The sequence below is a fragment of the Leptopilina heterotoma genome, unplaced genomic scaffold (assembly GCF_015476425.1).
Source record: "Leptopilina heterotoma isolate Lh14 unplaced genomic scaffold, ASM1547642v1 Lhet_51, whole genome shotgun sequence".
Lineage (NCBI taxonomy): Eukaryota > Metazoa > Arthropoda > Insecta > Hymenoptera > Figitidae > Leptopilina > Leptopilina heterotoma.
The window spans coordinates 3114013-3137994 of NW_025111110.1; the positions used below are offsets into that span (position 1 = coordinate 3114013).

The 23982-nt window shown below is 21.6% G+C and overlaps 1 protein-coding gene across 3 annotated transcripts in view; it reads left to right on the top strand.

The window, feature by feature from the left end:
- Window positions 1-23982, top strand: part of LOC122507708 (5-hydroxytryptamine receptor 1-like) — a 310494-nt gene that overhangs the window by 228850 nt on the left and 57662 nt on the right. For 2 of the 3 annotated variants that reach the window (XM_043620564.1, XM_043620563.1), the window contains 2 exons: window positions 3892-4101; window positions 4331-4357. In XM_043620564.1, the coding sequence (XP_043476499.1) occupies window positions 3892-4101; window positions 4331-4357 (237 nt within the window). The remainder of the gene's footprint in view (window positions 1-3891; window positions 4102-4330; window positions 4358-23982) is intronic. The other variant, XM_043620565.1, reaches the window with a different exon arrangement.

Below are 23982 nucleotides of genomic sequence, written 5' to 3' on the forward strand. Positions count from 1 at the left end.
TAATCAGATATTCTGACATAGGGAATTAAGGAAAAAGTCAGGAATTTTTATTAAAAGTACTAAAAAAATTAAATTTTTAGAATTCATAAGAAAATTCTGAATTTTTGTGTCTTTTTTGTTTGACTCATAAACTATAAAGTTATCACGTATTCTAATAAAAAATCTTCAATTTTTTCAATTTCTGTCAAAAATTTCTTTTTAAATAACTTAAATCTTGAACAACTATCATAAAATTAATAAATTATTTAATGAATAATTTTACTTAAATATTTCAAAATTAATTCAATTTTAAAAGAGTTGCAATTACAATTTTCATAAATAAATGAACTTCAAACGGTTTCAATTTTGAATTTTCGAAAATTTCAATGTTGAATAAATTTAATTAGAAATTTTAATGAACTTAGATTTTTGAAAAATTTTAATAATTCAAAATCTTCTAAAATTAGTTAAATTTGTCAATATATATTTTATTAATTATCAAAAATAATGGATTTATAGAAGAATTTTAGTTAAAAACACTAAAAAAAAATTTCATTTTGAAGAAGTTACAAATGATTGCAGAAATTCAATTTTTTTCTAAAGTTATAAAATTCTTATCACAAAATTCAATTATGTAAAAAATTTACAAAAAATCCTCGACAAAATCCTAATTATTATCTTTATAAATAAAAAAATTCTTCAAAATTCAATTATTTTCAAAACTTTTAATAAAATTCTTGACAAAATTTCAATTATTTTCAAAAATTTTCTATTCTAAAATTTTTATTAAAATTCGTCAAAAGAATTTAATTATTTAAACATTGGTAAATAGAATTATTTATAAGAATTAAATTTTAAGAAACATTCAATTATTCAATAAATAATTTACTTTTGTATTTAAATAACTGAATTCTCGAAGAATTTTCTAATAAAAATTTGTTTGAAAATAAATTTTAGTTTAAATTGTAGATAATAATAAAATATGAAAATAATTTTGAAGAAATTACAATAATAATATTCTTATAATATAAAATAGTGATTTTAACACTCGATTCTCTTTAATTATTATAAAACATAAAGAAAACGATTACTCCGAGTCGAAGACAATATTTATACAATATTTTTAAAGTCGATTAATTTCAAAAAGGTTTAAATTTCAATGTTTTAATTTTTAAAGAATCTAAATTTCTATGGAAAAATAATAATAATTAAATTTCTCAGAAAGAAATTATTGTTTTCGAATAATTTTACAATTAAAGATATTTGTGAATAAATTTACCAGAACATTTTTTTAAATAAAATTTTTTCCTTTAATTTCTAAAATTTCAAAAATTTTTAGTTTCATTTTTAATTAAATTTTCTAATTGACAAATGTAATTTATAAACATTTTTTTCTATATTTTTAAAAAACTTTGTATTTTATTAAATCAATTGAAATTTAGAAATAGAATTGATGCAAATTATTTCCTTATGAAAGTTGAGAATTTTTTACAAAAATATTAAGAAACGAGAATATCTAATGTTTTTCTTCCCAAAAGAAAAAAATGAGTTTGTAAACAATATTGTTATTTAAAAATAAAAATTATGCATAAAATGGGTATATTTCCTACTTCTTTATCAAAATTTTTTAACAATTAACAATTTTCTAGTATTTTTTATAAATAAAAAGGAGAATAATTTGCATAATAATTTAGATCAGTTAAACGAAATTTGTAAAAGAAAAAAGCACATAACAAACAAAATGGGTATATTTTTTATTTGTTAATCATAATTTTTAAAAAATTTTCTAATTTGTTATATTATTTTATTATAAATCATGAAAAAGTACCTGCATATTTTTAATTTGTCAAACAATATTTTCTAAAAAAAAAAAAAATCACATACAGAAACTAACTTCAAACTGCGGACAGAATGAATGAAAGAATACGGAGAATAAATATAGTTAATTTTTAAATGAATTTCAAAATTCAATTTAATTAAAAATAATTTATTAATAAATTTCTATTAAAAAAATGTTATTAATAAAGTGTAAAAAATGTAAAGAAAGTTGTAGAAAAGTGTAAGGACGAAAATAAACTAAAATAAGTAAAAAAAGAATATATTTTTCTATTTTCATGTTTCTAATTTCATTTTCATGTTACCAAGAGAGAGAATTTTTAAAAATTCATAAATTTTCATTCAAATTAATTAATTTCTTTTCTCAATGAAAATTTAATACTTTCGTATTTTTAAAATTGTCATTTTAATTAAAACGTGAAAAGAACATGTAATCGAGTTTATTAAATTATTTTCCTTAATTTTCCACAAAGTTAATACAACGACGAGAATAAAAGTTTAATAATAAATGGATTTATAAAAAGTTTATTGGAAATTGATGCAAACAGAATTGTTCTTTATTACTAAAAAAAAGGAAAGAGAAATATTATAGATTTTTCTTCATTGTTACTCAGAAACAAGAGTGAAAGAATATTAAAAAAATCTGTAGTTGTAATAAAAGTGTGTTAAAAAATATTTTTTCTTTTCCTAAATAGAAAGAGAGAAAAATCTTTTCATTTTTAATGAAATCGTCTATCTCTCTCTCATATTAAATGTTGACAAAAATTTGTACACTAACAGGAGAAAATGTTTAAAAATTAATTTTAATAAAACGCAACCGAATTATGCGCGCATCGGTAAAAATAATCCATAAGAAATGAAAAACTCGGCTAATCCGACAAAATTAAAAGTAACTTCCCATCTCTGAAAAAATTTTTCTGCTTTCTCTCTCTCTCTCTCTCTCTCTCTCTCTCTCTCTCTCTCTCTCTCTCTCTCTCTCTCTCTCTCTCTCTCTGCTTCCAAGAGATTAACATTTTTAGATTTGAAACTTTTTTTTCATTTTTTTTTAATTGCAAATAGTTTAAACTTTAAACAAATTTTTTTGATAAATAGTTCAAATTTTTCTTAATAATTAATTTTTCCTAATAATTAAATTTAATTGATAATTAATTGATAATTAATTTGAATTAGGAATTAATTTTGTCGATAATTAATTTTAATTAATGATTAATTTTACTTGATAATAAATTTTATTCAGAATCATTTATTAAAATGATTTTTAAAAAATAAAAAAAATCCATTTTTGGTGTACATTTAAGAGCTGAAATCTAAAGAATAATAATATCGTTTAGCATAGTAAATGATTCATTTGGAAGAAATGTTCTCGTTGAATGTATTATAGAACTGGGAATTTATTGCATTCGACTCAAAAAAGAACGAACCACAAATTAACGCTCGAGTAAAACTAATGATATTTAAATGCTATTTGCATAAATATTCTATATATTTCTCCTTAAAATATTCTCTATATAACATTTCTCGAGTCGACAAATTCAAATTCAATGAGAATCTGTTTTTAGTTACTCTTGAAATGTTATATTCAATTCTCGACGCCAAATTCTCTCATCCTCTTTCGAGAATGAAATTTCCCTTTCGTTTCTGTTTAATGAAAGGTCAAGTTTGCCGTTCACTTTGTCGTGAATATTATCGTTTCGAGAAAATTTATCAGAAAGCTCATATTAAATTTTACCATAATTGTAATTTTTTTTTTGTTGCACTGGAAAAAAATTTTCTTTTGATTCAAATAAACGATTACTTATTGTCGATTTATCAGTATTTATAATTATTATAATTATTATAATTGCTATAATTGTTATAATTGTTATAATTGTTTTAATTTTTATAATTATTTATATTTTCTATAATTTTTACAATTATTAATAATTGTTATAGTTATTTATTATTATTTATTTTTAATTGTTATATTTTCCATAATTTTTACAATTATTATAATTTTTATGATTATTATAATTTTAATATTTTTCCTATATTTTTTTAATAAAATATTTAATAAATTTTGAAATTTTCTTTCAAAAGGTATACTACATGATCTTTCGGGCTGCCCGTAAAATAGTGTTAGAAGAAAGAAGGGCACAAAGTCATTTGGAGGCGCATTGTCATTTGGACATTGAACCGCCGCAAAATCTCTCTGTACCAGTGATAACTCGTCCAAATAATTCCGATGGACAAACAACGCACACGAGTTCACCTTTGAAGCAACATAGAAGTTCCAGTGCATCGACCACGGTAAGCGACAATCAATTATATTCTCTTTAAATTTTATTAAATTTTCTATCAATCAAACTACAAAATTAATATTTAGCAAAATAGAAAATAAAAAAGATAAACAAAAATAAATATAAATAAATATATTTTATTCTATATAAAATAGAGTAAAATAAAAATAATAATAAATAATAAAACAAAATAAATGAAAAAGAAAAACAAAAATTAACACGAAATTTCCTCTAAGTAGGGAAGACCGCGGCTACATGCAACAGCGGTAAGTTGCAAAAAAATCCTTTTAAAAGCTTATATTGCAGTAGATACTAGATTTTTCTTTTTCTCATTTCCCAGCCGGCTTTATTTAGTTTCATGAATTCATTTATCATTTAGGAAATATGAATTGCTTTTAAAGAAATGTCACTTTTAAAAATAAAATTTTTATTTTAGAAATATTTTCAGAATTTAAAAAAATACTAGATGCAAACAAATGCGGCAATTGAATATGAAATATAAGCTGTTAAATTATAGGAAAATTAATTTTGAAGAATATAATTAGAATTAATTGTAGTTAATGCAAAATTACTTTTTTAAAATTATTATTTTTAAAGTAGTTTTAAATTGAAACGACAGATTTTTCTTGAAAAATCAACTATTGTGAATCAGTCACTAATTCAAATAAGCTAAAATTTACTGATTCTTTAGTAAAATTTTTCTACTGTTAAGTCAGTCAATTTTAACCGCTTTGAAAGCAAAAAGTCAGTTACTGATTCAAATAAGTGGAAATTTTAATATTAAATAAACTTTTACGTCCGAGATTAAATTTAAATTTCTTTAATGTTGAATCAGTAAATTTTAACTGATTTAAAAGAAGAAATTTATTTAGTTAAAACTTTAAATTTCAAGTTAAACTGATTGAGACTTGGAGAGTCGGATTTAAAAGTTTTAAATTTGGGTTAAATTTCTGAATTATTATTAATTAATTAACTTTATTATATTGAAAACAAAAGAAAAATAAATAAAAAAATATTGTTAAATTAATTGCAAACATAATTAATCGCAGTGTAATAAATCTTTTTCTATTGTGAGCACACAACATGAAAGTTGTGAAAGATTGATAAGTAATATATGGAAATTTTTCTCCATTCTATTAAAAATATTGTTAAATAGATGAAGGTTGTTGCTGTGTATAGGAAATTAGCATAGTTGTTCAAGATATGTAAATGAGATTTTAGTCACGAGTAAGTTTACGTTGAATTTGATTTATGCAATTGAATTTCAGTATATAAGCTTTGTTTTCTCACAAACAAGGAATAGTATCAGGTTTAGTTACTTCCGCGAGTGTAAATCCATGACAGACAAAGAGCAAAGCATCTGTTGTGTGTTTACATGCTCACCGCAATTTTCCGAGGTTGCCTATTTCTATCACGCTGCACTCTCTCTCTCTCTCTCTCTCTTTTCTCTCTTTTCATTCACTCGAATACATCTGTTATTGATATATTTTTCTTATATCGTTCTTCATTCACTGTCTCTCGCTTAATAATTAATTCCAATAGACGGGTTTTTTATCGATTTAATTAAAAATACATAAGCTTTCATTAAATAATTTTCTTAACAGCAGACTAATTAATTTTCCTGTTCACTTACTTATCAAACGATGTAAATTCAAATTTATAATAGAAAATTAAATTTTTTATTAATAAAAAATATGTTATTAGAAAATTAGTTATTTTATATTATTATTGTTAATATTACTATTATTATTATTATTATTATTATTATTATTATTATTATTATTATTATTATTATTATTATTATTATTATTATTATTATTATTATTATTATTATTATTATTATTATTAGTGTTTTTAAAAAGTAACAAATGTTACAAAAATTTTTTAAAACTGCCAAAAAATGACATTTTTTGCTTAAATTAAAAGAACAATGATTTCAACTTTCCTGTCTGACCGAAAGTGACTTATACTACTGAAAAACAAAAATGTTTCACTATGTTTGAAACTACTATGCTTGAAAGTTTATGTCCGACTAAAACTGACTTGCACTACTTGAAAACAATAATTACAATGTTTGAAACTGTTTCGTCTGACTGAAAATGATTCTTACTACTGACACAAGAAACTAAAACTAAAATGGATTTTTAATACTGTACCGAGTAACAAATTCTGACTAAAATTGGTTTTTACTACTGTTGCCAAAATTAAAGAAAATTTTAAAAAAGTTTTTGATTATAACTGAGACTTACTGTTACAAATACAATTGCAATGCTGTTAAAATAAATGAATACATAAATAAATAAATAAATAATTAAAAAAAAAAAATTAATAAAGAAAAACTTTTTTGTCTGACCAAAAACTTACTTATACTACTGAAAAACTATAATTACAACTGGTACTAATCTTAAAAAACATGTCTGACTCAAATTGATTTTTACTACTGTACCAAGTACCAATTTCAAATTTTACTGTCTGACGTAAATTCATTTTTACTACTGTTACAAAAATTAAAAAACTTTAGGCAAAAATTGTCACATGAAATTAAAAAATTTAATTAATTCACTGCTTTAAAAAAATTAAAAATATAAATGAATTAACTTCCACAAGAAATTAGAAAAACATAAATTAATCACAATTGTTACATTCTACTGTTTTATTTAATAAATTAATTACATTTTTTATTAACACAAATAGAATTCAATTTACAAATTTTTTCAGTGTAAATTAAAAAAATTTATACCCATTTTATGCATAATTTATATTTCTCAATAACAATATTGTTCAGAAACTCATTCTTTTCTTTTTGAAAAGAAACATTATATATTCCATTCTATGTTTCAATTACAAATTTTAATTGAAAATGAAAATATGAAACTTTTTAAATTTTTAGAAAATAAAGGAAAAAATTGTACTCAAAAAAAAAATGTTCTGTTAACATTTATTTATACGAATTTCTTTAATTGTAAAATTATTCGAAAACATGAATAACTTTTTTTAAAATAAATATTTAAATATTATTTTTCCGTAGGAATTAAAATTTTTCAAAACATTCAAATTCAAATCTTTTTAAATTCAATAACTTATAAGAATATTTTTATAAAACATGAAGACAGCGATTGCTCCGAGTCGAAGACTCGGAGTGATCGATTTCTTCATGTTTTATAATAATTAAAGATGACCGAGTGATAAAATCATTTTTTTTATATTATAGGAATTTTATTACAGTAACTTTTTTAAAATTATTTTTTCAAATCAATTATTATTTTCTACAATTTTTAATTATAAAATAAATAAATAAATAAATTTAAATAAATAAATAAATACATTTTTAATTAAAAATAATTTAATTACCTACTTAAAAAAATTTATTATTTATAAAAATAATTAAATGTTTGCGTACTATTTTTTGGAATTTGAAATTGATTTGAAAATAATTGAACTTTGAGAAAGAATTTTGTTATTTTTAAAGTTAATTGGGATTTTGACGAAATTTTTTTTTTTTAAATTTGTAAGATAATTGAATTTTATGAGAAGAATTTTATCACTTTTGAAAATAATTGAATTTCTGCAATTGCTTGTAATTTTTCCAAAAATTGGATTTTTTTAGTGTTTTGAACAAAAATGTGGATTACAAATTTTTAAATTCTAATTTTGAAATTTATAAGTTCACCCTAAAATGGTAGCCGCGCGCTTCAGCGCTCGAATTGTTGACAGTTAGAGACAATATTCTTTAATTAAAGAAATTAATTTTTTATTGAATTTTTTTATTTTCGAGTAATTATCAAGTTTTATTTTATTTTTTTTGATAATTTTTTCTTGTTAAATATAAAAGAAAAAAAATTGGATTCGCTAAAACTTTTCGCATGAATTGAAGATTTATATTGAGACGAGAAACTTTAGTTCTTATTTCTAGAATTGTTTACACTCAACAAGTAATTTATTTTTAAATAAGTGATGGTCTATATATTCGCAACTATTTGAAATTACTTTCAATTGACGTAAAGAAGTTGCGGTTCGAGGAGCTTCCTGCTTTGGCATAAATTCCGATAATAATCCAATAATAGCTGAAGAGGTTGGGAACGCTTAACGGTTACACAGGTGCCAATAGCAATACAACCAAAGCTCAGCTTTATGCAGTGCATTAAGACCGCAGTTTCTTAGTTCAAATCGTTGACTAATATATTCTTTAACATCTTTACTAGTATTTTTATTATTATTGTTATTATTATTTCTACTATTGTGTATTTTATTAATAATTATTAATAATAATATTAATAATATTAATAATATTATTAATATTATTATTATTATTATTATTATTATTATTATTATTATTATTATTATTATTATTATTATTATTATTGTTATTATTATTATTATTTCTACTATTGTATATTTTATTAATAATTATAATTAGGTGGTATTAATAATTATTAATACTATTAATAATTATTATAAATATTAATAATATATTCGTGTGTAGTCCTTTTTATTACTAAATAATTTATTTATTTTGAGAAATAAATGTGACAAGCTCCTCTTCGATAATTAAAAATTCGTTATAAGTAGTAAAAGTTAATAATAGTCAGACAACGTATTGTCTTGGTATTAAATTAGTATATTTAAGTAGTAAGAGTTAGTATAAGTAGTATAAGAGAATTTTAGTCAGGCGGAAAATGGCCAATTTCTTCTTGAATTATCGTGGAGTAGTAAAACGAATTTCCAGTCAGCCAACAAACTTTGTTCTTATAACTTTAGATCTCAGTAGTATAAGTCAATTTTAATCATCCGTGTGTAATAAATTGGGATATTTTTATCAGTAATAAAAATCAATTCTGTAAGCATTTAGCTCATAATGAAATATAGTTTTTAGTGTCAGTAATTTAGTAATTTAGTACTAAAAGCACTATTAGGTCAGACATAAAAATTTCTGTCTTTTTATTTTTAAATCAGTAGCTAAATTGCAGCATATAGTCGGACAACAAAACAAATGTGTAATTTTATTTACAGTAGTATAATAAAAATTTAGTCAGACACATTTTTTTGTGTTTATTTTTTTCTGCCGCTGCAGTAACAAATTATTAATTTTCAATTCACTGTCAGTTTTTAAGAAAAATAAATTTTTGTTAAATAAACAAATGTTTATTCTTTTTAATACATATTAAAGCGAAGTAAAAATATTATTCAGTAGTATAGAAAATAATATTTGCACGCAATTGATTTTTAAACATATAAACTCACTGACATTAAAGAAATAATAAATTTTGCAGCGGGACAAAAAAATTTACGATCTTGAAGAAATACAAAAGTTAAGATTGGAGAAAATGATGATTAATCGTTTTTCACATTTTTACAGTTAATTCATTAAAGGGAAAAAGGGATTTCTTTTTCATGTTTACTTTGATCGCTTAGTCAAACTGATGTTGATTCATTGCTTACTTAGTCATTTAATCAATCATCATTGTTTATTATAATATTCCTCGATGTTGACTGTTTAAATTTTCTTTCATATTAATTTAGGTTTCGGGCCATAATTTAAAAAAAAAAATTTTCTTCTCAATTGTAGTAATTTTGAAAAGAAATTATATATTTTACTTTTCTTGATATATTTCACTTTTTTTAAATATATTTTTCTTTTCATTCTTTCTATAGGTTCTATATTTTTTTCCTTTCATTCTTTCTATAAATTTTTTTATTTTTCTTTTGTCAAATATTTTCTATTCACTTAGTAAAATGTACTCTATTTTCTTCGAACACGTTTCATGTATACAATTATCGTTAAATTTCTGCTCGGTTTGAAAAGAGATTTTTAACTGCTTATTTTAATAATTTAACTTTATATTTTTTTCAATATAAATAGCGCAACGAAATTTTATATAAGCTTTATTATTGGTAAACAGGGTTCTCCATTTAATTCTCATTATGAGATTTTAAAAAGAATGTTGAAATTTTTCCTGCGGGTAAAAATTTAATTACTTGTTTTTTATATACATAGAGTGTAAAAAAAAGAAGAATATATTATGTAACACTTTTCCTTTTTTTTTATAACACTCAATTTATTCACCCCTCATTATCATGATTTTCTGAATCCTATTAGTCTTCAATATTTAACACTCATGAAAAAAATTGCTTTGTACGCTGAACTTGTGTAATTAACTTGAGAAATTTTTACCTAATATATTTGGAAAAAAATGAAAGAATATAAAAAAAAGTATTTCTACTTTATAATGAAAAAGCCATTATCCACTCGCGGTGTGCTTGAACTAATTTTAACTGAAGTCATTTGCAAGTAGATGTTATTTTTGATTATATTTCTGTTGCATTTCACGCAAATTTAAACACTATACTTAAAATAATTTTTTTTCCTCAATTAATTATAGGAAAAATATACCTTGTATGTATTTTTTTAATTTTTTGTTTTATATTTAGATTCTGGTTTTGTTCACAATTTGCGGAAATTTAAACACTATAGTTGAATATTTTTGATCAATTAGGTACTTATCGTGAATATTAATTATGAAAATTAACAATTTAATAATTTAATCATAATTTTATTTTATTAAATTAAAAACTATTTTATTATTTTATTTACATTATTTATTATATTTTTTTATGATTTATAATAAAATAATATTACAAATTAGAAAATTTTTTCAAAGTTATGATTAACAATTGAAAAATATACCCATTTTGTTTGTTATGTACTTTTTTCTATAACAAATTTCGTTTGACTGATCTAAATTATTATGCAAATTATTCTCCTTTTTATTTATAAAAAATACTAGAAAATTTTTATTAAGAAGTAGGAAATATACCCATTTTATGCATAATTTTTATTTCTCAACAACAATATTGTTTACAAACTCATTTTTTTCTTTTGGGAAGAAAATCATTAGATATTCCCGTTTCTTAATATTTTTGTAGAAAATTCTCAATTTTCATAAGGAAATAACTTGCATCAATTCTATTTCTTAATTACAATTATTTTAATAATATTCAAAGTTTTTTAAAAATGAAGGAAAAAAATGTTTATAAATTATATTCGTCAATTAGAAAATTTCATTGAAAATGAAACTGACAATTTTTTAATTTTTAGAAAATAAAGGAAAAAATTGTATTGAAAAAAATGTTCTGTTAAATTTATTTACGAATATCTTTAATTGTGAAATTATTCAAAAACAATAATTTATTTTTTTAATATTTTAAATATTTAATTATTATTATTTTTCCATAGGAATTAAGATTCTTCAAAAATTTCAAATTCCAACCTTTTTGAAATTAATCAACTTTAAAAATATTGTTATAAAACATGAAGAAAACGATTACTCAGAGTCTTCGACTCGGAGTGATCGATTTCTTCGTGTTTTATAATAATTAAAGAGGATCGAGTGTTAAAATCATTATTTTATATTATAAGAATATTGTTACTAGAACTTGTTAAAAACTATTTTTATATTCTATTATTATCTAAAATTTACCTAAACTAAAATTTATTTTCAAATAAATTTTTTTTGTAAAATTCAACGAGAATTCAAATATTCAAATACAAAAGTAAATTATATATTGAATAATTGAACGTTTCTTAAAATTTAATTCTTATAAAGAATTTTATTAACAAATTTCTAAATAATTGAATTCTTTTGGCGAATTTTAATACAATTTTTTAGAATAGTTACATTTTTCAAAGAATTCGATTAAAATTGTGTTAAAAATAATTGAAATTTTGCCATGAGTTTTATTATTTCTGAAAATAATTTAATTATTGAGGAGAATTTTATAAAAAAGTTTACAACAATTGATTTTTTTCAAAAAAATGTTTGCAAATTCTATTTTTAATAATTAAATTCCTGTAAAATTTTCATTATTTTAGAAAATAATTAAATATTCATTTAGAACTTTGGCAAAATTGTTTTTAAATAATTAATAATAAAATTTAATTTTATTATTTCTGAAAATAATTGAATTATTCAGAAGAAACTTATAAATAATTTGTAAAGATTTGAATTCCTGTGAAACTTTTATTATTTATAAAAATAATTAAATGTGTACAATTTTATGAAAATTGTTTTTAAATAATTGAATTCTTTTTGGTAATTTTATTAAAATAGTAGATATTGAATATCATTCAAATAAGGAAAATTTTTGAAAATAATTGAAATTTTGCCAAATTTTGAATTTTGAAGAAGAATTTTTTTATCTATAAAGATAATAGTCTGGATTTTGTCGAGACTTTCTTGTAAATTTTGAACATAATTGAATTTATGTAATAATTTGTAACTTCTTCAAAATTTAATTTTTTTAGTGTTTTTAACTGAAATTCTTCTATAAATCCATTATTTTTAATAATTAATTAAATATATATTGACAAATTTAACTAATTTTAGAGGATTGTGAATTATTAAAATTTTTTAAAAATCTAAGTTTATTAAAATTTCTAATTAAATTCGTTCAACATTGAAATTTTATAAAATTTTAGATTGAAACCGTTTGAGGTTAATTTATTTATAAAAAATAAAAATTGTCAACGCAACTCTTTTAAAATTGAATTAATTTAAAAATATTTAAGTAAAATTATTCATTAAATAATTTACTTATTTTATGATAGCTGTTCAAGATTTAAGTTATTTAAAAAGAAATTTTTGTCAGATATTGAAAAAATTGAATGTTTTTTTATTAGAACACGTGGTAATTTTATAGTTTACAAGTCAAACAAAAGACACAAAAATTCAGAATTTTCTTATGAATTCTAAAAATTTAATTTTTTCAGTACTCTTAATAAAAATTCCTAACTTTTCCCGAATTCCCTATGCGTTAGAATGTATGATTATTATAATTATAATATTAAAACTATATATTCCAATTCATATTTTATTTTTATAAAAAAAAATTTTGAATTAAAAAGTTTTACCTTCTACTATTTTTAAAATTACTAATTTTATTTAAAAAAGTGAGTGAGATGTCAGCGCGCGTAAGTGCGCGAATTGTTGTTAGTTTCTTATTATATTTGTTTTAAAATAAAAATAAACGAAAATTTGAAAAAATAGTTTCCATTTTTTGATTAAACTATTAAGAGAATTTAATGATTAAGAGAATTTTTTTTAATATAATGAAAAATATATAGAAAAGTAAATTAAATTTTTCCTGAATTTGAGTTGTAAAAATGTTCATCTCTTTTTCTCGGATCACCCGATGTTAGTTTGCAGAGATGTTTCTATTTGATAGCAAAAGTGTTAGACATTTTTAAATCGTGTCACCTAAGCTGTTACATATCTTAAATGTAAATCTAAAAATTACATGTATATATATATATGTATATATAAATGTATCAATGTAGGGAGAGAGATGAAACGAGCCGGATATGTTACAAGATAAATGCGGACCATCTTGAGATCTTTCGTATGTATGACGTCGTGTGCAAGTTTCTTCTCAGATGTCTCAAGGGGGTGAAAATCGTTGTACGAGTATCGGGTTTCCTAACTTCTGTACTTCCTTTGGGCGATAAAATGCTTCTCAGCGATAATTCGTAAAGTTGTCAATGAGAGTTTTGGAAAAGCTGCGATTCTATATAGTGTGTGAGAGGGAGAAAACTTTTATTATATAAATCATTTCCTTTATTTCCTTTATTTATTTTTCTTAAAGCAGAAGAAATGAAATAAATTAAACAGTATTGAGAATATGGGAAGAAAAATTAAGTGTAAAATAAAAAAAAATTCTGTCTGACTAAAAATATTTTTTGACTACTCACTGTAAAAGGAAATGTACTAATTTAGTACAAATTTTGGTACTAAATCGTAATTTGGTTCTATTTTAATACCGAAATCAGTTCTAATTTGGAAACTTTTTTTACAGTGCTTGATTGACTATGTAATTTCATTTTCACTTTGATGATTTCTATTTTTACTTTAAAATTTATTTTAACTTTTGTTTTGATAGAAGTTGAAAATTAAAGTGAAAGTAGAAAGTAGAATGAAAAAAATATATTAAAGAATAAAAAGAATTAAATAAAATGAAATAAAAAATAGAGCAATATAGAATAAAAGAAGTTGAACAATATATAAATATAAATAAAAATTATTTAGGTTATAAAACCTTATATTATTCATATAAAATAAATATAAATCGCGGTATTTAACAATCAATCGATATTCACTTTTATAATTAAATATTTTTGCATCCGGCCATAAAATATTTGCAAGAATGTTTATTAACTGTATTTTATGAACAGAAAATCATTTCGTACATTTTGATAATATGTTTTAATTATATGTGTACTTTATAGGATAAATTAAATCGTTGATTAAAAATAAATTCTATTAAAAAATTTCTCCTTTAGAGTGAAAAAAGATTTTTTTTAATTTTAAAAATATTAGGTATTAATTTTTCAATATATGGAAAATATTTAAAACCTTTTGATTTAATATTTAAAACTTAAAAAATTTAATTTTATTTGAATTTATTTATGGAATTTAATTATATTTTGAAAAACGAAATCTATTTGATTCTTTCAAAACATTTTTTGTTTCGAAAATATTTTCAAGAAGATTTTTTTTTATTAAATAAAATGTTTCAAAAGTTTTGAACGTTTAAATTTTGTAAATGATTTTTTTTATAAAATTGTTTGAATTTAAAAATAGGTAATAACTCTAAGTATGAGTAGTGACAATAAATATTTAGTCAGATATGATTTTTTATAATTAACAGTAGTGAATGAAAATATTTTGTCAGACACAATATTTTTCAACGATTTTATATAATTATCAGTAGTCGTAGTAAATATTCAGTCAGAAACAAATTTTTTCTAACCATTTTTTCGGAATTAAAAGTTATAAAAGTAATTTTTTTTGTCAGAAACAACATTTTCTAAGAAATTAATTAACTTCTTAGTAGTAAAAGTAGATTATTAGTCAATCACAAAATTTTCTAACGATTTTTAACTGAATTTCAATGATTATCGATAGGAAAAGTAAATCGATACACTAAAATTTTTTAACGATTTTGTAGATTTACAGTAACAGTAAATATTTATTCAGACACGAAATTTTCTAAGGATTTTACATTATTATCAGTAGTATTAGTAAATATTTAGTCAGACACAACACTTTCTAACGTTTTTTTACAATTAAAAGTAGTAAAATTAATTTTTTTATCAGTCACAACATTTTCTAAGAAATCTGTTAACTTCTCAATAGTAAAAGAAATTATAAATCAAACAAAAAAATTTTATACTGTTTTTAAGTGGTTTTCTGTCATTATCGATAGTAAAAGTATATTATTAGTGAGACACTAACAATTTTTTAAGGATTTTGTAGATTTATGAGTAGTAATTGAATAAAAATAAATATTTATATAAAAATAATAAAAAAAGATAATAAATTATTTTTTTGTACGATTAACGCTTGTTGAATTATTTATCAATTGGAATTTATCTTGACAATGAAAATTGATGTTTTTTTAAGTGCGAAACTGTCGTTTTTAAAGAGAAAGGTAATTTTCAAGAGAATTGTGAATGGAATGGACTAGTGCTTGACTAAATTGCTCGTATTTCTCATTGAATGATAATGTGCATTTTAATTTAAGAGTCCCTTTCGAGGAATTTAAGGGCAGAGGAATTAATCACACGTTAAAGAAAATTAAACTCGAGCACGCTATGAAATATGCTTCGAAAAATTTCTAGAGGATAACTTATTTAGGCAAAAAAAAAAAATAAAAAAAAACTACAGAAGAAAAATAACGTCACTGGAGAGAGAATGAGAGAGAGAGAGTGAGAGACCTCTGAAGAAATAAAGGGACAGGGAAAATTTTTTTCTTTATTACCTTCGACGGGTATCTGCACTAGGTTTTTTTTCCTTTTTTAATTTTATTTTTTAAAAAGTACTAAGAACGTTATCGATCTTTTACTTTAGTACGCTTATGAGCACATCACTTTCAAGTAAAGGAGATAGAGTAGAAGAAAGAATGTATTTTTAGAGATGAACTTCCTTCGCGAAATGAATATTATTCCTGAAAGTACTCAGACTTTCATCTCTTGCCAATTATGACTGCTAGTGCTTCTTTCGAGATTAATTTTCTTAGAATAATTTTGTAATAACTGTCTCATACTTATTCACAAAAGTATATAGAGGTAGAGAAAAAAACAATTGCTATAACGCTTTTCCGACATTAAGTAAAAAAAAATTTTCTTTTTATTTTGTTGTTTTTTTATTATAACATAAAAGGAATTGCGTGAGGACAGGAGAAAAAAATTTGAAAAGAAATTGTTATGGAACAGAAAATGAGAGAGGGTGGAAAAATGTGAAATTGGAATTTTAGAATAAATTTGCTATTCAATTTTTGTGGAGAATGAAAACATTTTTAAATTGTAAATGTCTTAGCACTGGTGTGCTTATTTTTAAAAATGTGATTTAGCTTGTCTGACTGAAATTTGCATTTACTACTGAGAAGTTAACAGATTTCTTAGAAAATGTTGTGTCTGACTAAAAATTTACTTTTCCTACTTTTAATTTTGAAAAATCGTTAGAAAGTGTTGTGTCTGACTAAATATTGACTACAACTACTGATAATGATATAAAATTGTTTGAAAATTTAGTGTCTGAGTAAATACTTACTGTTACTACTCGTAAATCTACAAAATCGTTAAAAAATATTATTGTCTAACAATTTACTTTTGCCCTTAATAAATAAATATAATAAGTCGATAGAAAATCTTGTGTTTGACAAAATATTTGCTTTTATTACCGATTATAGTTAACTAAAAATCGCAGATTCCTGCTTAGCCTGACTTAAACTGTCTTGCACTACTGGCATTGTAATTGTATTTATTTTAACAGTTTCGTCTGATCGAAACTGACTTGCACTACTGAAATAAAATCGCAATGATTTCAACTATTTTGCCTGACCAAAATTGACTTATACTACTGAAAAACTTATTATTCTTTTATTTTTTTAATGAAACTATTTGTTATTATTTTATTTAAAAAAATTATTTTCTATTATTCTAGGTATATTTATAATTTCAATTATAAATTAACACCAGAAAGGATTAAAATAATCTATTTTGCTGTAATTTTTAACTATGAATGAAATTTTACTTTAAATAAAACACCAAAGACAACGATTTGCAAAAATTCAACGAATTTAGCTTCTCCAGGGAGTTAGTTAGTTACTAACTAACTTAGTAACATATTTACTAAATTCAATTGTGTTCAAAAATTTTTAAAAATTCTCGTCAAAATTTGAATTCTCTTTATAAATAATAAAATTCTTGTCAACATTTCAATTATTTTCAAAAGTTCTCTAAAATTCAATGATTTTCCATATCTACTATTTCAATAAAATTTTCCAAAAGAATTCCATTATTAAAAAAAAAAATTTGAATAAAATTCTACGCAAACATTCAATTATTTTCATAAATAATAAAAATTTTTACAGGAATTCAATTATTTTTATAAATAATAAAATTCTTTTACGAATTCAATTATTTTCATAAATAATAAGACTCATTGCAGAATTTCAATTATTTTTAATGCAATTTTAATCGAATTCCTCGAAAAATGCAATTATTCTTAAAAATTTTATTAAAATTCGTCAAAAGAATTCAATTATTTAAAAAATTGTTAATAAAATTCTTTATAAGAATTAAATTTTAAGAAACATTCAATTATTCAATAAATAATTTACTTTTGTATTAAATTAATTGAATTCTCGTAGAATTTACTAATAAAAATGGTTTTAAAAATTAATTTCAGATAAAATTTTAGATTATAATTAAATATTAAAAGCAATATCATATCGTGGATTTTTAGAAATAATTAAATTTTAAAAAAGTTTTAAACAAAAATCATTGAAATTCTTAATTTTTCATATTTTTGCCAAACCATTCTGTAGAATTAATTCTTTTTAAAAGTTTAATAGGATTTTTATTGAAATTATTTCAAGTTTTTATTTTTCAATATATATTTAATTGCAAAATTTTCGAATAACTGAAATTTTGTAAAATTGAAATGTAAACGAATGAATTTGAAAATTCTCAAAGAACTTTTTTGAGAATTATTAAATACAATGGATTTATTGAAGAATTTTAGTTAAAAGCACTAGAAAAAAAATTAAGTTTAGAGAAATTACAAATTATTGCAGAAATTCAATTATTTCCAAGAGTAATAAAATTCTTCTTAAGGATTCAATTATTTTTACTAATAATAAAACTCATCGCAGCGTTTCAATTATTTTTCATACAATTATAATTGAATTCCTTGAAAAAAGTTATTATGTTCATGCAAGTTTTAATAAAATTCGACAAAAGAATTCAATTATTTAAAAATTTGTTACTAAAATTCTTTATGAGAATTGAATTTTGAGAAATATTCAATTATTCAATAAATTATTTACTTTTGCATTTAAATAATTAAATTCCTGTAGAATTTTCTAATAAGAAACGATTTTCATATAAAAATGAATTTCAGTTAAAATTTTAGATTATAATTAAATATTAAAAGCAATATAACGTGAATTTTTAGAAATAATTGAATTTTGAAATTAATTTTTTTGAAAAAGGGTTAATTGAATTTTCTTTTATGTTATTTAAAGTTTTTATTTTCTAATATGCATTTAATTAAAGAATTTAGAAATAATGGAAATTTCGTGAAATTGAATATTGTAAACAAATGAATTTGAAAATTGCCAAAGAACTTTTTGGAAAGTTATTAAAAATAATAGATATTAAAGTAAAATTGTTGTTAAAATTTTTTGAAAATAATAATTGAATTGAAATAATGAAAATAATTTTGAACGAAGTATAATATTCTTGTAGTATAAAATAATGATTTTATTACTTGGTCATCTTTAATCCTTTCTTATTATTATAAAATATGAAAAAATCGATCACTTCGAGTCGAAGACTCGGAGTTATCGATATCTTCATGTTTTATAGTTATAAAAAAATTTAATAAACTAAAATTTCATTCATTGTAAAAATACAAAAAAAGAGAAGCAAATTTCTTTCTTTTCGCTACTTAAATCAATAATTTCATTGAAATAAAGAGAAAAACCAAATAATGTTAACTTGAATAAAAAAACTTCCACAGCAGTATATCCGTACTCATAAAATTCAGCTTATTAAAAGCATATGCAACTGGAGAGCCAGTGTAAACATAAGTTCAGCATTTATGAACGCTATTGAAAAATGAGGTACATCAAAGTACATTGCTAATATGCAAAAACTTTTTTTTTTTACTCCAACCTGCTTTCACTCTTTATATACAATACACATACACACTTTGTCAACAAAAGTCGCTCTTAAAAAATTCTCTTAAAAAGACTTCATAAAAAAAATTTCCATTGCATTTTTTGATTTACAGATGCGACTTGAGATTATTTTTATATTCATTCGTAAATTATATCGAGAGGAGTATGTATGTATGTATATGAAAGGTTCGTTTAACTTTAAATAGAAAAACAAATTATAATTCTTTTCCTTCTTTATATAAAAATTTATGTTTAGGATCTCGTAAAAGAAAGAGTTGATATTTATGATTGACGTTTATTATATATATTATAGAGTATTTTTTTTATTATTTTGGAATATAAAGGATAAATCTAATTTTTACGATTTTTATTGGTGACTAAAAAGATTGTAAAAGAAAATTATCAGTATTATATTTTATTCAAATCATCGTAAATTTATACTTTAGGTTCTATATAGAATAAAAAAAATAATAATACTACTGATAATTTTCTTTATCAATTTTTTTATAATGAATCGAATTTTTCAATTTTTATTTGTGACTAAAAAAATAAGACAATACCAGTACCATTAAAAAATATCTGACAATTTTTTTATGAAAGCATTTTAATATCTAACAAAAATAATATTAACAATAATAAAATAATAATAATAATAATAATATTTTTATGTGACTGGTAATTTTTTTCAAACTTTTCTAGTTTTGAGTGTTTCAAAATGTTTGGCATAACAGTTTTTGACATTAATTCCCAGAAGGGTTGTAAGGGATGTGTTAAATTTCGTACAGTGCTAGTAGATGCGGCCGCGTAAGTTGACACATTAATTAAGTCCTCTTGTTTCCCTTGTCACTCGCGTAATTCTATGGTTTACTCTAATTATATTCTTAATTGATCTAATAAAACTTTCGATATCACAAATATTCGCGAAAGTTATATTTTCATTTCAAATAAATGAGTTTTTTCTTTAGTTTTCATTTTTATCACTACAATATTTTTATTATATATTTTTTACATTTTTTTTGTAATTTTTTTACTACTTTTTCCAAAAATATTTGATTACTTTTTTTTTAGTATTTGTTGCAACTTATTTATTTTTATTCTTATTTAATTAGTTATTATTTATTTCTACGAATTATTTATTTATTTCTACTAGATATTTATTTTTTACTACTTAAAAAGTTAAAATTTATTTATTTTTAGGTTTTTTTTTATTAAATACTAGTTTTTCGTCTGACTAATACTGTCTCTCACTACTGAAACAAGTAGTCGATGTAGGTATGTCCAATGTTTCGTCTGATACAATTGACTTGTACTACTGAATTTCAAAATCTAATGATTTTAACTGTATTTTTATTAAAAGAACTTTTACTACTGATACAAAAGCTTAATTTAAAGCTTTTATGTGAAGCTTAAATATAATTTAAGCATATCATTAAAAAAAATTAAGATTGGCGTTTTTAGTTTGGAAACTAAACTAGAACTTTAAAAAAAAAAAAAATTGAAAAGAATCAAATTAGGTTAAGTTTAAGTTTAAAAGAAAATAATATAAAAAATTCGTTGTTATTAACATATTTACAAAGCTTTTTTCTATTTCAAACATTCTTTTTTTCTCAATTCGTTTCTACGAAATGTTTTTCAATAGGTAAAAATTGCTTCTTTATTCTTTAAACTTTTGTGAAAAGCTTCTTTCTCTCTTCTTTTTTATTTTAGAGAGAGAGAGAGAGAGAGAAATGAAAGAAAAGATGCATCAGTAAGAGAAATGTTGGGGGAAAAAAAAGCGGCGAATAATAACGACAAATTGTTGTAGTTGTCTCGTAATTTGAAAAGTTTCAACAACTTGACAAACTTTCTTCCACTTCAAAGATTTGAAACTGGAAATTAGTGTCGGCGCACTACGCAATTATATGCCTTTTCTAAAGTGTTTTGTGATGTGCGGCGTCATTATATAAGTAGAAATTGCACCTCGAGTTGTGTTTCCTTTAAAATGAAACTCGATTTTCCGCATGGTGTGTGTGTGTGTATATACGTATACACAGGTGGGGAATTAATTACAGCCTAAATTCAAGATTTATCGTAGAATTTGTGGTTTAGATTTCTCACTGTTTGTGAGTGTATATATATTTACCATGAGGTTCTGAAAGCTTTCCGGATAATTTATTCCTTGTGCTTCAAACCAAGCGTTCACTTTGTGTAGCTAATATCAAATGCACATCATACACAAAACTTTATAGTCTTTCACTTGACGTTATTCTTCATGAGCAATATGGCCTTTTTAATATATAATTCTTTAAAATAATGCTTACACTGTGCGCTAAAAGCGGAGAAAAAAATTGACTAATTTAAAAAAAAAAACCTACCTGAAAGGTAGGTTATTCTTTTTTTAAATTTAGGCAATTTTTTCCTTTACACTGTAAAAAAAGGGAGTTAAATTTTAACTCCCTCAGGGGGTCTATAAAAGTCGCACCCATTGGGGAGTTAATGCCAGGGGAGTTAAATAAAGAGAGTTAAAATTTAACACCCAAATGCTAACTCCCCATGGAAAAAATAACTCGCGCGGGTGTTGAATGAAGGGAGTTAGAAATTAACTCTCTTTTGGAGTTGATTTTTAACTCGAAAAATTTCACTCCCAACTCCCGAGTCCGTTAACTCCCTAAATTTTTTACAGTGTATTCAAAAGATTGGTGCAATAATTCTTGACAATTTGGAATTAATTGGAAGTAAAAGCAGTACTTTACCCCCTAGGGTAAAAAAAATTGGGAGTTAAAATACTATTTTATCATCTAGGGGAAAAAGGGAAAATTTTACTCCCAAGGAGTTAAAATACTATTTTCTCTAGGGAAAGTAGAGAAAACTTATCATCCTAGGATTTAATGGCTAAGTTAATAACTTAACTATATTTATCTCCGTATTCTGTCATGATTTATAATAAAATAATATAACAAATTAGAAAATTTTTTAAAAATTATGATTAACAAATAAAAAATATACCCATTTTGTTTGTTATATACTTTTTTCTATTACAAATTTCGTTTGACTGATCTAAATTATTATGTAAATTATTCTCCTTTTTATTTATAAAAAATACTAGAAAATTGTTAATTGTTAAAAAATTTTTATTAAGAAGTAGGGAATATACCCACTTTATGCATAATTTTTATTTCTCAATAACAATATTGTTTACAAACTCATTTTTTTCTCTTGGGAAGAAAAATATTAGATATTCTCGTTTCTTAATATTTTTGTAGAAAATTCTCAATTTTCATAAGGAAATAATTTGCATCAAATCTATTTCTTAATTTCAATTATTTTAATCAAATTCAAAGTTTTTTAAAAATAAAGGAAAAATATGTTTATAAATTATATTTGTCAATTAGAAAATTTAATTGACAAATGAAACTGAAAATTTTTGAATTTTTAGAAATTAAAGGAAAAAATTATATTGAAAAAAATGTTCTGTTATATTTATTTACGAATATCATTAATTGTAAATTTATTCGAAAACCATAATTTCTTTTTTAAATATTTATTTATTATATATTATTTTTCCATAGGAATTAAGATTTTCAAAAATTACCAATTCAAACCTTTTTGATATTAATCAACTTCAAAAATATTGTTATAAAACATGAAGAAAACGATTACTCAGAGTCGAAGAATCGGAGTGATCGATTTCTTCATGTTTTATAATAATTAAATAGGATCGAGTGTTAATATCATTATTTTTATATTATAAGAGTATTGTTACTGGAACTTGTTAAAAATAATTTTTATATTCTATTATTATCTACAATTTACCAAAACTAAAATTCATTTTCAAATCAATTTTTAATAGAAAATTCTACGAGAATTCAAATATTGAAATACAAAAGTAAATTATTTATTGAATAATTGAATGTTTCTTAAAATTTAATTCTTATAAAGAATTTTATTAACAAATTTCTAAATAATTGAATTCTTTTGTCGAATTTCAATAAAATTTTTTAGAATAGTTACATTTTTCGATAAATTCGATTAAAATTGTATTAAAAATAATTGAAATTCTGCTATGAGTTTTATTATTTCTGAAAATAATTGAATTATTGAGAAGAATTTTCTAAAAAAGTTTACAACAATTGATTTTTTTCGAAAAAATGTTTGCAAATTCTATCTTTAATAATTAAATTCCTGTAAAATTATCATTATTTTAGAAAATAATTAAATATTCGTTTAGAACTTTGGCAAAATTGTTTTTAAATAATTGAATTCTTGTGGCAAATTTTAAGAAAATTTTTAAGAATAATTTTATTTTTTGAGGAATTTGATTAAAATTGTTTTAAAAATAATTGAAATTCTGCAAATGAGTTTTATTATTTATGAAAATAATTGAATTCCTAGAATGACTTTTATTATTTACAAATAATAATTCAATTCCTGTAAAAACTTAATTATTTATGAAAATAATTGAATTAATACGAATTAAATTAATTATTCATTAAATAATAATTAATAATAATAATAATTAATAATAATTAGGTAATAATTTAATTATTAATTAAATTTGTAAATATTTGAATTCCTGTGAAATTTTTATTATTTATGAAAAAATGAATGTTTGAGCACAATTTTATTATAGAATTGTTTTTAAATAATTAAATTCTTTTTGGTAAATTTTATT